General features: G+C 39.4%; 2 protein-coding genes across 4 annotated transcripts in view; one reads left to right on the forward strand and one right to left on the reverse strand.

Annotated features, from left to right (window-relative positions):
* The window catches only part of pex5la (peroxisomal biogenesis factor 5-like a), a gene marked incomplete at both ends in the record, with an annotated part of 70,279 nt that extends 66,089 nt beyond the window's left edge, over positions 1–4,190 (forward strand). The window contains 3 exons of the mRNA XM_083888444.1: positions 955–1,120; positions 2,849–3,006; positions 3,989–4,190. Of these exons, the coding sequence (XP_083744570.1) occupies positions 955–1,120; positions 2,849–3,006; positions 3,989–4,190 (526 nt within the window). The remainder of the gene's footprint in view (positions 1–954; positions 1,121–2,848; positions 3,007–3,988) is intronic.
* Positions 4,191–9,259: 5,069 nt separating this feature from the next.
* usp13 (ubiquitin specific peptidase 13) overlaps positions 9,260–16,218 on the reverse strand; it is a 32,394-nt gene continuing 25,435 nt past the window's right edge. For all 3 annotated transcript variants that reach the window (XM_083888573.1, XM_083888571.1, XM_083888572.1), the window contains exons 19-21: positions 14,851–15,040; positions 13,362–13,446; positions 9,260–12,688 (exon numbers count right to left, since the gene is read on the reverse strand). In XM_083888573.1, the coding sequence (XP_083744699.1) occupies positions 12,592–12,688; positions 13,362–13,446; positions 14,851–15,040 (372 nt within the window). In that variant the 3' untranslated portion in view covers positions 9,260–12,591. The remainder of the gene's footprint in view (positions 12,689–13,361; positions 13,447–14,850; positions 15,041–16,218) is intronic.

A 16,218-nucleotide genomic window follows, 5' to 3' on the forward strand; every position in this document is an offset into this window, starting at 1 on the left:
AACTGAACCGAAATGAACCGAAATGAACCAACAAAGACTCTGGGGAGCACAGAGATAATCAAACACAGCTGAACTTAACAGGACACAGGTGAAACACATTAGGGGCGGGACAGGCAATCAAAAGGGAAGCCAGGACAGGAAGTAAAGGTTACACTCAAGGAAAAACAAAATAAAACAGGAAACATGGAACCAGAAAACCAGACACAATAAACTCTAACAAGGGGGTTAATAAGTGTGGATTGTTAGGTGTTGATTGAAAACTCCTAATTCTGCTCCAGAGATAAAGCAGCACTCGTCTGAGCACTGTGCAGGGATAGTGGTACATTCCAGTTACAATGGTCTCCCCCAAAATCCATGCAGTCTACTGTTTGCATTAGTGCTGCTCACTAAATCCGTCTCTCTTTAACCTGATTGTAGTCACCTGTCTGCACTTCTGTCTCCTTCATCTTTCCTCTCTCTGCCACAGTCCTCGTGTTCTGCTAATGAAAACTAAGACATGACATAAGGGACAAACTTACGTCTGTACCCAACAGCTAGGGATACAAAATGTGTTGTTCTCAAACTGTGTCTATTAGTCTTCATATTATAATACATTTAAGGTGGAATAAATGTTAAGTTTTCAAAATGTGATGAGTAACCACAGTCAGAATGAAGAGTTGTTTAAGTCTTCTGTACGTTGTTTTAATGAAGGAAGGAAAAACACATGTTGACTTGAATTACTTTAAATTACTGGATGATAAACTCTAAAATAGGGTTTATATAAATTGGACCAAAAACACACACGCTGTTGCCAACATGCAGTACAATGCACATCATGGTACTGCACTGACTCTGTAGCCTTAAGGAAAATTCACACATAACCTTATCTGTGTGTGTGTGTGTGTGTGTGTGTGTGTGTGTGTGTGTGTGTGTGCGCGTGCGCGTGTGCGCGTGTGCGCGTGTGCGCGCGCACAGCTCCCTGCTACCCGAGGTCAGGGAGCTCTTCCTGGAAGCAGGTCAGCACAACTCGGAGAGTGTCGATCCAGATCTGCAGACAGGCCTCGGGGTGCTCTACAACCTCAGTGGAGAGTTCAATAAAGCTGTAGATGCCTTCAACACAGCACTGTCAGTGCGGCCAGAGGTGAGAACACACACACACACACACACACACACACACACACACACACGAACATGCACAGACCCACACTCAAAGATAGAGCAGATGATATCAATGATATCAAGGCAATACAATTAGTTTGAAACCTGCAACTCACATCACAACAGAAATGACAAATTAAACATCTTTATTTCATGTGTTTTGTAGCAAAGTTCATTATAAATTGACATATTGAAAATTAACTAAGGATTATTTTAATTACCAATTAATGTGGTGATTTGGTACTGAAAATATCCAGGACTGTTTTCAACATTATGTCTTAAAAATGTCATTTTGTGCAAGCAAGCTAAGACATTTGATGTAATAATAATAATAATAATAATAAAATAACAACAAAGGCAGTATACCCTTCCTTTCCCCCTGTGATTGACCCAAGCACATCATGGAATGTATATATCTATAAATATAACAATATAATGAAACAACAATACACAAAGTGGAGACCTAGACTATGCGATCCTGTCTCTCACAATGTAAATAAGCACATTCTCAATATATTTTTCAATTACTCAAAGTTATTGATTTGTACCAGGTTTGGAACTGACTGTAAGTTGTGATAAAAACAATATTAGGAAGGAAACCAACTCGACTGAAATATACAGTATTTTATAGTGACATTGATAATTACCCTATCCATTGTTACAGACACAGAAGATATATAGCAATTATTTTAAAAAGTCTGTCACATCACGATCCTAGAACAAAATATATTAATTTTAATGTGTACATCCTTAGAGATCTAAAGCTACAAATACTGAGGCAGAGCTCATGCCAAGAGATGCAGTGGACCACATCAAACTGTCACGCTAATATGTGAAGCTCGGAGCTGCCAAAATCCGGCCTCATCAACTCTAGTGTGGCACACTAGAATACACACTTAATCAGGATCCAGCACAAGACTGAAACATAGTGCACGCAGAGTTTTATGCAGAAAAAAAACAACAATGCAAACAACTAATAAAACTACTATCCAAAAATACAACCAAAACCTTCCAAACATCGCATATCAGTCTCTCTATTTCCAGCACGGTCTCAGACAGAGACACCAGTATTAGTCACTGTTAAAGCCAGATTTGACTTGACTAATATCTGTTTCCCTGCTGGAAAACCATGACCTCTGCATGTGCTTGTCCACCTGCACAGAGAAAATGCAAGGACACCGTCCGTGATGTAACTCAGCTTCCCTTAATGTCACCTTGTTAGGCTGCTTTACAGCAGCAAGCTGGGCAATGCTTCAACACACTTTATTGTTGTTTGTCAAAAAAATAAAATAAAATAAAATAAAAAAACAATAAAGTGAGCTATAGCTCGCTGCTGTAACTTTGCTTTGTCATGCTGTCACAGCATTATGTAGCAGCCCAGGTTATTCAGCTCTGTTTCACTGGCACTTTTTAGATTATTCTGTCAGCCCTAAACACACAGAACACAGATAAGACTGTGAGCTTTCATTTCAGGCTAATTAGATGTTCTCCACTATTCAAAGTTATAGTCGGTGAGATACACACATACAGGCAGACAGACATTCTCCTCCACAGACGACCCTAGACTGACCCTAGGGTCTGCAACCTTTAGTATGAAAGGAGCCATTTTGGCCCCTCTCCGGCCAAATATAATTAATCTGGAGCTGCAAAACAGATTATCTCTTTCACTTTCATCTTCTAATATGCTCAATATTTTCAACCCACCATCCAGGACTACTTATTGTGGAACCGCCTGGGAGCCACACTGGCAAATGGAGATCGGAGCGAAGAGGCAGTGGAGGCTTACACACGAGCTCTCGAACTGCAGCCAGGATTCATCAGGTCTCGCTACAACCTGGGTATCAGTTGTATTAACCTGGGGGCTCACAGGTGAGTGACCTGGGACAAGGAGACTACAGCAAAGTGGGACAAAGTCTCCAATTGTGTTTGATGGTGTCGACTAAAACTGCAGTCAAATCAGCTGACGTTTGCGTCTACGTGGTCAAACCAGCTGATGCTAAATATGGAGCGGGATCGGGTCACCACGCCGCATTGCATCATGGGCGTGGTCGGCCATGTTGTGGGCTTGTTGTTGTTGTTTACAATATTTTACAGTTATCGTCCACCTTTCATGTCTGAGTCCAGGACATCAGTGACTAACCACATTATGAAAATCAATGTGTTTCAGTATATACATTTTGAGAAATGAGACCTAAAGACCTTGAGAAAGCGCTCTAATAATGTGTTGCGCCATAAGTTACGAGAAAATGTAATTTTAAATTTCACAAAACACTGAATAAGATTAAAGGTGCCATAGGTAAGAATGTGGCCAAAAACGGTTACTACAATCAAATTCAAAATACTGAGGTCCTTTAGGTTTGGTTTTCTGACGTAACTGGCAACCCGTGGCTACTGACTGCAATGATTGGTAGACGGTGGTAGGTGGCGCCACATGCCAAAACATGATTTCAAAACATAAACATGATTAGCTGTCTCCAAAATATTTTTTTAATGCAAATATTTTGTCTGTACTGTTGTTGTTGGTGAGTTCAGTTTGTTATATGAACATTATTCCTGAGTCTCTGTGACACATTAGGAGGATTTTATGGCCAGTTAATTTAAATTTATTACATAATGCACCTTTAAGATGAATATATGTCTACAAAACTAAGACCAGAATACTATTCATGTGCTCATGACCTTCCACAGGTTAAGGTTACCACACAATGCTGTTGACAGGGCTTTGTCTGACTCACACTATCATCTTAATTGGATGGTGCTAAAAGCTTGGTGTTGTAGTCCTACTGACTCTACAGGACTTGTGCTGAATCAGGCCTCCTCTAAACCATTGCGTTTATCCTTTCTTCCACAGAGAGGCTGCCAGTAACTTCCTGACTGCCTTGAGCCTTCAGAGGAAAAGCCAAAGTCCCCAGCAATCCCACCAGGTGATGTCTGGAAACATCTGGTCTGCTCTGAGGATAGCTTTGTCAATGATGGACCAGCCTGAACTCTTCCAGGCCGCTAACATTGGTGACTTGGATCTTCTAATGCGCGCCTTCAACCTTGATATTTGAGGAACAGGAGGAAGTGATGATAGCATTACCCCGTTCACTTACTCTCCAGATTTTATCCAACAGCCAAAAGCCCAAAGTGCACACGTCTGAAAAGTTCAGATCTGATGTTTTTATGCACGTCGAGTAACAGTTGCAGTTGTCAGAGTTGTTATATTTTTCTTGCCCAAGTACCTTGGACCAGATTTGAGGACAACTTCTTCCAAGCGCTAGAAGTGACTACTTTGTGATGGATTTGCACTGCAATTTGTGATTTCCCTGAAGAGCACAAGGACAGGCAAAGATTGTACAAGCAATGCCTTAGAGAACACATCAATTAAAAACTGACTCATCCAGTGGAACAGAGCTGAGCCATGAGTGAGAGACAGACGGACAGTTTGAGAACCACCGAAGAAACCATTTGCAGGGTAAAGATGAGATTTTAAAGTGAAGAAAAAAAAAAGGTACAGTGATTGAAAACTGTCTCATTCTGCTGAAGAATGGATTCAGTGTGTAAATGACAAAAACTGCACCATATGACCTGAACCTCCAAATGTTTGTCCCTGGCTTATTTTCCTCCTCTTTCAGTGGAGAAAAATTATACTGCATGAATAAGAATTTTCATAAATGGATTTAAAAGTGACATAATTTTAGAAGTTTTTCCCTTTGCACTTCAAACAGACGACTTCCTAACCCAAGTGCAAGCCAGGTTGTAAAGCCTTACTCAAATGCATGCGAACAACAATATTTATTTATACTATTTTTTATGGTAACAATATGCTAAGCCACTTTCAGACTGGTTTGAATTTCTTTAAATAACTGCCATCTTCTGAACTTGAAAGCTTTACGAGCCGTTCATTTTTGTTTTGTTGTTTACTCGGCTCCGAGCTCATCGTCGCTCCCTTTATTCTGACTGGTTAAAGAAGTTTACAGGCAGCAACGATCTGTAAATCCTTAATTAGTGTGGAAACTTTCAAACATCTTCATATGGGTGGTGGGGGGGGGGGTCCAAAAATATCCTTTTCATCCTCAACATCTCTAGAAGCTCCTGTGTTTAATATAAGAAGAAAGTGTGTTTTTTTTTTTTACTTGACAGCTTCTCCTGCATCACTGTTGCTAGATTGAAAGTCCCACTGTGAAGTGAACATCGCGTTCCTCACTGTGAGTTAACGATGGATAATATTTTGTACTGTATAAGCTCAGCAACTTGGTGTTTAACAGTCATGTCCACAGTCCGGCTGTGCTATAGAAACCTGTTTTTATCCGAGATCCTATGCAAAAGGTCATGATTTATGTTGCCGTCAATAATTGCCAGTTTTTCCCTCAGTGGATCAAAAGGTGGAAAACGATGGAAAACCAGAGACCAGTACAAGAGCCATTCGCCAAAACCCTTGACGGTCATGGTCCAGGGCACCAGGGCAGACAGAAACAAGTGCTCTTCTTTCAAGAGAGACACATTTATAGAAACACTATCCTCCTGAACTGTAGCCTTTGTGTTTTATAACCCTAAGATGTAGCAATATTTCTGTGACCTCAATTTCACACAATGAAATCAATGTGCTATACATCAAGCCTTGTTATCACGTCCATGTGTTATTGGAGTGGCCCATTGCGTTCGCTCTCTCTCTTGGAAACCAACTTAGATGCACTTTCAGAGTTGCTCAACACAATAGCTGTTCTTCATCCAGTTATATTTACATTACATTATGTGTGGGTTAAGACTTAAACGTAAGCAGTAAGGTGACATTTCCGGCCAAAATAACCGCTGTAGTCAGAGACTTTAAAGGATTGTTGGCACCATTAAGACGGGCATGTCCAAAGTCCAGCTCGTGGGCCAAGCACGGTCAGATTTTGTACGACCCACAGCTTCAGTTTTATAAAGCATTATTTATGGCTTGGGACACAAAATTGGTCACTGCCGTTAGCTCTGCTGGTAAGGATTTGTGATTTTAAACCTTTTATCTTTCATCTTTTATGTTATTTGACTCCAGATGTAAAAGAAAGGCACATTTTTTTAAAAATATTTTCACTTTTATGTGGCTTAGATTTGGTTACATTGCCATTTAAAAAAATATACATCAGAAAAATAGTGCATATGTAACTTTTACTGTTAAAAAAAAAAAAACATTGTCCTCCGTAAATCTTCACATTATGAAATGGCTGTTCCGTGCTGGCATGGGGGAAAAACTGAACATAACATTAAGAAACTCTCTTTTCACAACTCGCAATAAACCACCAGCAATGCCAAAACAACTAGTTTAAAAGGTTCATTTAAAAACAAGTATGGGGTCTGCAGGCAGTCTTACTGTGAGTGATGACACCAAGGGGAGTCCACTGTAGTTTGGATGAACACTGGAACCACCTGTGCAGGAACAATCAGCTCCCAGGATCCAACTGCAAACTTCACTGCACACCTGTCATGCAATCAAGCATGCGCACCTGCAACACATCACACACACACACACATTCAGAGAGAGAGAGAGGAAAGCACAACCCTGAGGTCGTAACAGTGGCAACGGTCAAAGCAGAGGTGGAAACTTTGCTTATATATTTAATGAATCATCAGTGAATTCAAAATGTGTGATATCAAAAAGTCTTGACTTAGTCAAGAAGTCATCAGCAGAGCCCTGCATGTGTTAGACGTTTCCCTGCTCCAACACAACCTGATTCAAACGGTCAGCTCATCAGCAAGCACTGCAAAAGCCTAATGACGATTCATTTGTTTGAATCAGGTCTGTTGGAGCAGGATTGGGAAACACTGCTCTAGAGGACAATAATGGGTAGTCCACTAGTTTGCTATGAACTTAGGTTAAGTCATTTATGTCCCCTAGTCATGTCCACTCACATTAGTGGGTCCCTTTTAGGCTACGTTTACACTAGCACGGGTATTTTTAAAAACGGAGACTTTCCCCTGCGTTTGTGCCTTTCGTTTACACACAAACGGCGGTTTCGCCTCTGAAAACGATTCTTCCTAAAGACTCCGGCAAAAGTGAAGATTTGGGAAAACTCTGTTTTCGCGTTTGCATGTAAACAGAGAAAAACTGATAAAAACAGAGTTTTAGGCAATCTACACTCCAAAAATGCGAACTTTTTACATTTGGTTAAGATAATTTTTACATATTTGCATTTGCAAATACAGCTCCTATATTACGTAGAGGAGCAGAGACGTGTTAGGGCTCGTGGGGGGTGAGCCAGACCGCGTCACCTTTGGCATCGCCGGTTTTGGGTCCGACCTGGGCGGACTGCTGTCAGGTGGGAGAACTTTGAGAATGAGGTTATTGTCTCGGAGGAGTGGCGTGAAAATTTTAGGATGTTGCGATCATTGCTGCTGTGACTCTGTCACTTGTATAGTTACGTCCATACATCGAGGGTGAGAGGTCATTCGTTGTTGTTGTCGATGAGGATTCCGATGGCTTGTATGGCTTTCTCCTTCTTCCTACACTGCCGCCCACAGGCAGAAACTTTTTTGAAAAAGATGATGTGTGCAAGTTATTTTGGAAAACAGAGGGATGAAAATATCAGTTTATAAAAATATCCAGCTGGTGTAAACGTAGCCTTAGTCTCAGAATACAAGCTGAATATCAATCCTTCCCACATTTTGCGTCGAGTGCAAGTGTTGGCTCATCGATGGTAAATCGTAGCACATCGTTGAAGCATGCGTTACCACTGACATTCACTGTTTCTTCTGTGACGAAACCCAAAGGAGGATCTGTAGCACTGTCCCGGAAGGAAATTCATTTGTATTTCCGTCTTAGATCACCCAAAGCCTCCGTCTACAAACGCAGAGAGTCTGAGAGAATGTTGTTGTTGTTATAAATACTAACATATTCTGCCCCTGAGAAAACATGATGTCTCGTATAGGGTGATTTCTAAATCAACTCTAGGTTATGGTTGGCCTTTTCTTTTCTTTGCATTTCAAGGAATATTATGTTCCCAGTGAAAACCATATATATATTTTTTTTTTTATAAAGAAACTATAAATGCCTGGCTTATAACCTGAACGTCAACTCTGTATTGACGTAGGATGCCTGGTGACACGGTTCTTCTTGTAGAACCTTTTACTGTACCTTCTCAGGTGAACTGACCTATAGCTTATCGCATGCTGCTGAGGAACTGAGGTTGATTGCATGATGGATCCTTTACTTTTTATTTTTTTTATTTTTATGCATGAAATACACGAAATATTTTTTTTTTTTACAATACTACCTTGACAGGAACTGATGTGTATATTAAGCATATATCTTTTTCTTGCATATAAAGTGTGCAAGACTTGAGCACTGACGTTTTAACACACTTAAACTGAATATATATTGCTACAACTGACTAATCATAGTTATAGTTATTAGAGATCAGTAACTCCTGCAGTAACCCCAACCTTTAAAGCAGTTATAAATGTTATGTTATCATACTTAACATCATATGAACACTTCATTTTATTTTATTTTTTTTGTTTAATGCCATATAAAAAATTATAAGTTTACGATAAATGTATTATTTCATTTGGCTTCTTTAGAGCATTTTAATACAGGTTAATACAGGTGTGATTAGTTAGTTGAAACAACTAGTCTTTGACCAGTTTGTGTTGTTTGACAAAGACCTTAAAATTAAAAATATATACATATATATAATCATGCAACTTATGGGAATTAAATAAAAATATTATTGTGAAAAGAAGCAGAATGAAATGACGTTTCAAAAATAATGATTTTCCAAATTGATTTATGTCAATTTAGTTTGTGAAGTATCTTATTTCTAGCTTTCTGCAGGTTGCAACAAATTCAATTCAGGAATTCTTCTGAGATAGAAGGAATATTGGAGATACTCTGTATGTACATGTACTTCAATCATAAATCGTTGTCATCAGCACACTCTCCAAAGCCTTTAGAAAATGGCAAATGCAGCTTCACTGGTTGGGGTTTGTGAACGTTATCACTAAATGTTGTGTACATGTGTCTGTCTTCACTCCTTTAATTCAACATGTGTACAGAGGTGATTTGTTCTGTTGTTTATCTATCAATGCATCACATGTATGAATACAAATGCTATTTTGATGAATGAACTTAGAAAATATATACTTTATATACAGTAGTTGGTTTATTGAAACACTATAATGCATATTACTCTTCCTGTATAATCACAAGGAAAGCATTAGCACCTTTAAAGCGTACAACATGAAAGTAATCTTTTAAAATAAACGGTTGTTATATAATCTATGCTCTTGTGTCTCATTTTTTTCTAAAAAATAAATAAATAAATAAAAGAGGTTTGACTGAAGTTCCATTGTTAAAGAAGCCAAGTCTTCACAAAAGTGTAGTTTATTCAATTATCCAAAAAAATCGTAAGTAAACAGTGCCACTGTACTGTCATAATGACTCTATTCACATACACCAAAGCCATGTTTGGATAAATGCAGACATTACAAAAGTCAACTTAAAATAAACCCTTCGGGAAAACTATGTAATAGGAACTACAGAACTGGCACAAACTTGTACGCAAAAAGGCAACCCAGTAAAAACAGGTGAATCTTTTTTCTTTTTTTTTACATTTAGTTAAATGAGAAAAGAGAACAAAACTCTCAAAAGTACAATGGCACAATCCAAATGACTAAATGTCAACGTCTAGTGCACATGCCGACAGTGAAAAAGCCTTTTTGTGACAAATTGAACGGATACGTTTCAACAACGTAAAGAGGAAGAATTGGAAGAGACGGAGCTCGAGGGGAAAGCTGAAAAAGACAAAAAAAAAGACAATAACGTAATCAGGAGACAGAGGGGGAACAAAGGTGCTGAGAAATGAAATGAATTGCACAGGATATCTGAAGACGCAGGACTAAACATCATTAAGCAAGGCGACAACTTTATCAGCCTCTCTCAGATGAGACCAGAGGGTTTTGACAGGACACATTCAGTTTGTGAGGGGAAATAATTATCCTTTTTTTTTTTTAATAGCAGAAACACAAGACTTGCATAGAAACATTATAGAATTTCCTGCTGCATAGACGAGCACATTGCAGCAGTTTGTCAAGTAATATCTGATGAAGAGAGGTCAGGATTTATTAAAACCAAAGAAGAGCGCTTCAGAAATATGATTGTATTCTGTAAGTAAGATGGTAATCTGAGTACTTGTAAAGTGTTTTTATTTGTTTATCCTACAAGAAAAGACAGTCCTCTGTTTCTTTTGAAAAACATTGAAAGGCTTCTAGCTGTTCCTTCCCGTGTTTATTCTCCTTTTTTTTCCTTCTTTCAACCCTCTTGAGAAATGTCTTTTTATGGCCAAATGATTTTCCTTTTCTGTAGCATCAAAAGTGAATGCTCCAAAGTCACCTTAAATGTTCAATTTCATCAGGGCAATAGAACACTGTGAAAGTCACTTTTCAGCAGAACTTCCCTTTAAAACACAGTTTGTGCTCCTGACATTTGATCACAGGTCGTCAAACCGGAACTAAAGGTCCAGTGTGTAACATTTAGGAGGGTTTGTATATGCGTATAATCACTTGGTTTTCAAAGCCTTGCAAGAAACTTTTTATGTGTACTGTTGGAAAAGTTCTTTACGGAGGCCGCCATCTTGTGTCACCACATTTCAACAGCAGCCTGACCTCATGTGTTTTGAAGCAGACGGCAACTAAGCAAACAAAGAATAGCTCCACCCACATACACCAGAAACATAAAGCGCTGAACAAAGTGGAAAAGGCTGCATCCTTTCTGGTATGCAAAGGCCACCGTTGCTCACTGATGTGTTTGGGAAAAGGAGGAGAGAGCAGAGGAATCCTCCACTTCTTGCACTCTACAGTGAACACACTGGACCTTCAAGTGTCCACGTCACTGACAAAACACTGGTTCTTTGTGATATTAGTCTACATTTTTGAGATGTAACATTCAAAACCAGATTCAAGTCCAGTTCCAGGCACATAAAAGTAGACAGGAGGATATGAAAACAGACAGTGAGCTGCCGTTTATAGACAGCAGTGAGAGTACAGCATCATTAGATAATCCAGCATGAGGTGATCGTGCCTGAGCAGCCTAGTCTCACTGGTTTCCAGGTATTAATGATGAAGAGGAGGTTTTGGTAACAGTGAGCACCAAGATATATTCAACACTGAACCATGTCTGTTAGCAGAAGCATGCATGTGCAGAGGAGACACGAGTAATTGTGCAGCTTTTATCATTCGGCAAGTTAAAAATGTAGACTTGGTTGTGGAGCATGTTGATTTACATGTGGAAAATGTTCCCATGTAAACATTAACTGACCTATAAAAAGTACCATTAGGTCAAAGAAAACATTCATTTTAACTTTTGGGTCACAGTCTGAATCCGTCAACATGATTAAAGAAACAAAAGTGAACCAGCTGCAGCTGAGAGTTTCTTTTTTGCCCACTATGCAAATACTTTGCAATTTGAGCAAAACCTATTAAAAAAATGGGTTGAATGCAGGGTTAGGGGCTACGATACGACTTACTTTAACAATGAGAGCAATTCTGACAGCATTCAGAAATTAAGAGCAGCTTTAGGCATCAATCTCTTCAAGGATTGACAGTTTCAGGAGACTGTAGAAATTTGATGTGACATTCAATTGCTTGTATGTGGTGAATAAAAAGTCTAATTCTACAGCATCTGGTGCAGAATATTAACTTATTTGTGTCAAAACAGTGCTGTCGGGAAGGAGATAATACTTCTATCCTGATAACTCAGCCAGTGTACCACGGTGCATTAAGTTCCTCATTAAATCTGACAAATGTGTGCACCATCTCCAAGTATAACCGGAGAAAGTCTGGGCCATTATTGAGCCAGCCATCGTGTCACATTCAACACCATCTCATGGCCGTCTAAGTGTTCATTCCCTTCATTATGAAATATGTACAAAGTATAATGCTAATGTCTCAGTAATCTCAGTACCCAACCAGAACATTTTCAATTCAATTTCAACATTTTTCAAAGTAATTTGAAAAGCCACCAACAAACAACACAGTAATTATTTGTCTAGCCATCACAGCTCCAGAGCATTTCAGGGCTGGCAGTGAAGCACTGCCATTAGAAAATATAGTTAGAAAATGTGCCACTTTGAAAATAGTGGCACAGCAGCTGAAGGCATTGAGCAGAAACAATAGGATATGATATGTGACATATTTGTGTGTCCAGAAAAGTCCAGAAGTTGAAATTGCACACATCCCTTCGTACCTACGCTGTCAAAAAAAAAGTATTTTTTAAACATAAACACTGAAATATACATTTAAAGCATGACGTAACACAGATGCACAAAAAGCAAATTGCTTTCCCTTTCTGACCAGTGTTCTTGGTTGCTCCTGAATGACATCACAGTAAGGCGAAGGATTTCCATAATTTTCCACTACAGATGTTAATACAGTTGTTTGCCAGTCTTCCGACCACTGTTCTTCAAAGGTTGCAGGGTGGATGTGCTTACTATTAGTTTAACTGCTTGACAGTCGATGGTAAAAGTAGATGTAGCCCAAGTCTTTTGGAGGCCTTTCTGACAAACACACTTTCTGGTCATTGTAGATCACCCACCTGCAAGAGGAGGAACATTTGAAGAAGGTACATGTATAAGTATGGAGGTAAGGAGTAGATTATTTATGTTACATTCAGTCTAAATAATCAGATTGATTTTAAATAATGTTCCGACTAACGGAGGCAACTTGGTTTCTGTTTTAATTTAATTTTGCTTGGGGTCTCATGGCGGTCCAGTGGCTAGAAGTGGTGCCTCACAGCATGGAGGTCACCAGTTTGAATTCCGGTTTGACCAAGGGCCTTTTCCGTGTGGAGTTTGCATGTTCTCCTCATGTGAACATGGGTTCCCTTCAGGTACTTTGTCTTACTCCCACAGTCCAAAGACATGCAGATTGTGGATTAACCATTAGACTTTAAGGTGACTGTAAGAGTGAATGCTTCGTCTCTGTGATGGAATGGCAATCTGTCCAGGGCCTACCCCCCTTTGCCCAATTATCAGCTGGGATCGTCTCCAGCTGCCCCACAACCCTCATGTGGAGGATAAAGCGGTACAAAATAGATGGATGAATGAATTTTACATTTTTTTTTTTAAATCCCATGTAGGTGATACATACACAGACAAATACAGTATGAACAGCAACATCCTGCATTTTGATTGACAATATGTTAAGTCACCTCTGTACACCAGTAACTATATAATGTCTATTATTTAGCAAAACTGTGTGCAACTCACCTTCCCTCCTTTTTGATGTGACAAACATAATGTCCAGCCATTGTGGACGCTCCCATGTGGCTAATGAAGGCAAAAAGCTCATAGCCTGAAAAGAGAAGAAAAAAACACAAATATAACGTGATGATCTGCTGCAGCCATATTTTCAATCTTAAAATAGGAGAGCAAGAAAAATCAATCAGTGATTTTAACTACAGACATATGCGCCCCAACTTAAACTTTACTTTATTTCCAGTAGAGGAGAGAAAATCAAATGTACCACAGAAAAGCAAGTAGTCAGGCATGCAGTAAAATGTGTGTAAAGCAAAAGAAGAGATTCTCCTCTTCACACTTTAGATATGTTAGAAAGTGAGCTGCGAACATTTAAGCAAATTACAACTGTGAAAATTATGGAGTCAAGACTGATTTATAGTGCGTCTATAAATAGGGCCAGATGTGCCGGAGCCATGGCTGGCATAGTTAGTAAAATTGAAAAACTGCACCTGCTCCTTCATTACTGCCTTTGGTTTGTTAGCTAAGAAGAACAGAAAGACTCCTGCTGTGAGGCTGCAGGAGGAGAGGACTGTAGCTAAATCAGTGCTGTAACTACTGCAACCAACGTGGTGAAAATGTACCACAGCATTTACTATTTTCAGTTTATTCCGTACAAAAGCAGGTCACCATAACATAAATGATAACAAAGGTGTGGACATGATGTATGGTTAGGGTGAAGTTAAGGTTAAAGTTATGGATGGATGCATTATTGCAATTCTTTAGGAAACAACAATCACATATGAACTCCAGACTGTCAAAGCCTCATATTAGTGTCAAATAAATAGTATTTTGTATAATACTGGTGAACTTGTTCATCACTTTTTAATAAAAAATATATGGGCAATTAACACATTAAGAAAAAAAATGTTTGTAAGCATCAAGTGTTATAAAACAGACACATCCTCACACTTATATAACTACAACGCTTCTGTCCCAGTACAGACAGCTCACCATTAGTATGTCATAATGGAAACTGTGGTTTTATGAGAAGAGTTAAAACTTTAGAAGCTCTAGTCTGAATCATGTCTTGTGTTTTAATTTGGTCAGACAGAGCAGGTCAGTGCTCAGCAGCACCAGAGGACATGGTGTGTGTCATCTTTCAGACAGTTATTATAGTTAAGGGTAAACTTACCTATGGAAGTTCATGACGTGCAAGTTAAAAAAAAAGAAAGAAGGGCACTTTTTATGTCCACCATTTTAATTTGATGATAAGCCACATCTGTGGTTGTAATTAAATAATATAATAGATGTTCCTGCTGGGTCTCTGCCCTAATAACCATTGCTCACTCTGAGCTGCAAAATGTGACCACAGTTTATGCCCAAACTCTGTTGTTTGAGGTTAATTAAAGTCAACCTCTGAATATGTCATGTTCCTGTCAGTGAGGCTCAGTTTGAAATCAAGTCAAGAGAGACAGGAATACAACAAATCAGTGAAATCAGTCATGAATCAGTCACTCACGTCCTGGTCCATCTTTGACTCGCGGCCCCACTGTTTCTCTGTCTGGGGAAAGCGTAGAGTCGCTGTGTGAGTTGGCGTTGAAGAAAGCATTGTCATTGGGTTCTGTGTCAGCCATGTCTGAAAGGGCATCACTCTCCTCCTCCTCTGGGTGGGTGAAGATCCAGTCAAGTGCTCGTTCAAGGTTATTGTTCTGTAGAGCATTAAGAACACCTATTATGATATAGTTTCACAGACATTTGCACAGAAAAGCATCAATATAGCACAGTGTTAAAGTTTTTTATATTTAAAGAACTCTATTTCTCCAAGTTAACCTAGTTCCCTGGTGTCCTAATGAAGAAGTCTGTGACATGCTTTGGTCAAAATACCATAAGGATGAAGCACCACAGCAGTTCAATCACCCTGTACCCAAACTAAACTTAAGGGACAGGAAATGACATGAGCCACAGAAGCTACTGGGAGCTAACAGCAGTTAGCATTTGGAAAAGTGATCATTTGCAGGCTCTAGCAGGCACATTGCCATCATATATAACATGTATCCACTGGACAGATAAATCCTCTGAGGCTCGAAGCTTGTGTAGAACGCTGTGCTGCACTGTGGAGCCAAGAATACAACTTTTCGCGGACTTTGCGGAACTCCGGTTTTCGGATACCGTTGCCCTCACCAGCACTCACGCAGTTTTTTTAGGGACAAAGTGGAGCTCCGCGAGACAACAATTCCAGGAATTTAGCGCATTGTGACGTCACAGTGAGCATGTTTTATCTCCTGTTCTTAGACTGAGGAGGACCACAAAAACATGAGTGAGTCATCAAAGCCTTGCCTCCACTTTGGCCGCCATTTTGCACCACTATGCATCTACCGCAACCTGAACACACATGTATTTCATGCTTGAAAGAGGAAGCTTACTAGGCAAATGAGGAGAAACGCAACAACGTATAAGCCGGATGCATAAACCAACTACAAAGAAGGAGGAGGAAATGGCAGAGAGAATGGAAGAGTGAAGAGTTGTGTAAGAGTGTTTACATCCTTTACATCCTTATTGGTATGCGAGGGCCACCGTAGTTCCCTGACACCACTTGGGAAGGGGAGAGGTAAATTGAGGAGTCCTCCTTTTTTATTGTTCATCAACAATGCAAATATAAGTAATAATACTCTTGTAATTTTGGACACAGTCTGTGGAAGGACATTGTTTTTACTATGTAAAGCAATACATATCTGACAGTAACACAATGGCTGCATCTGCACAAATGCTTGAACAAAAATATTTGGCATGCCAGGAAACAATGTCATCATATAGCAGAAATATGACCTGCAAACTGATTGCATAGGGTGATTCACTCAGGGTTGAGGATTAGAAATGTATCTTCTCT

Source organism: Microchirus variegatus, assembly GCF_963457635.1.
Source record: "Microchirus variegatus genome assembly, chromosome: 4".
NCBI lineage: Eukaryota > Metazoa > Chordata > Actinopteri > Pleuronectiformes > Soleidae > Microchirus > Microchirus variegatus.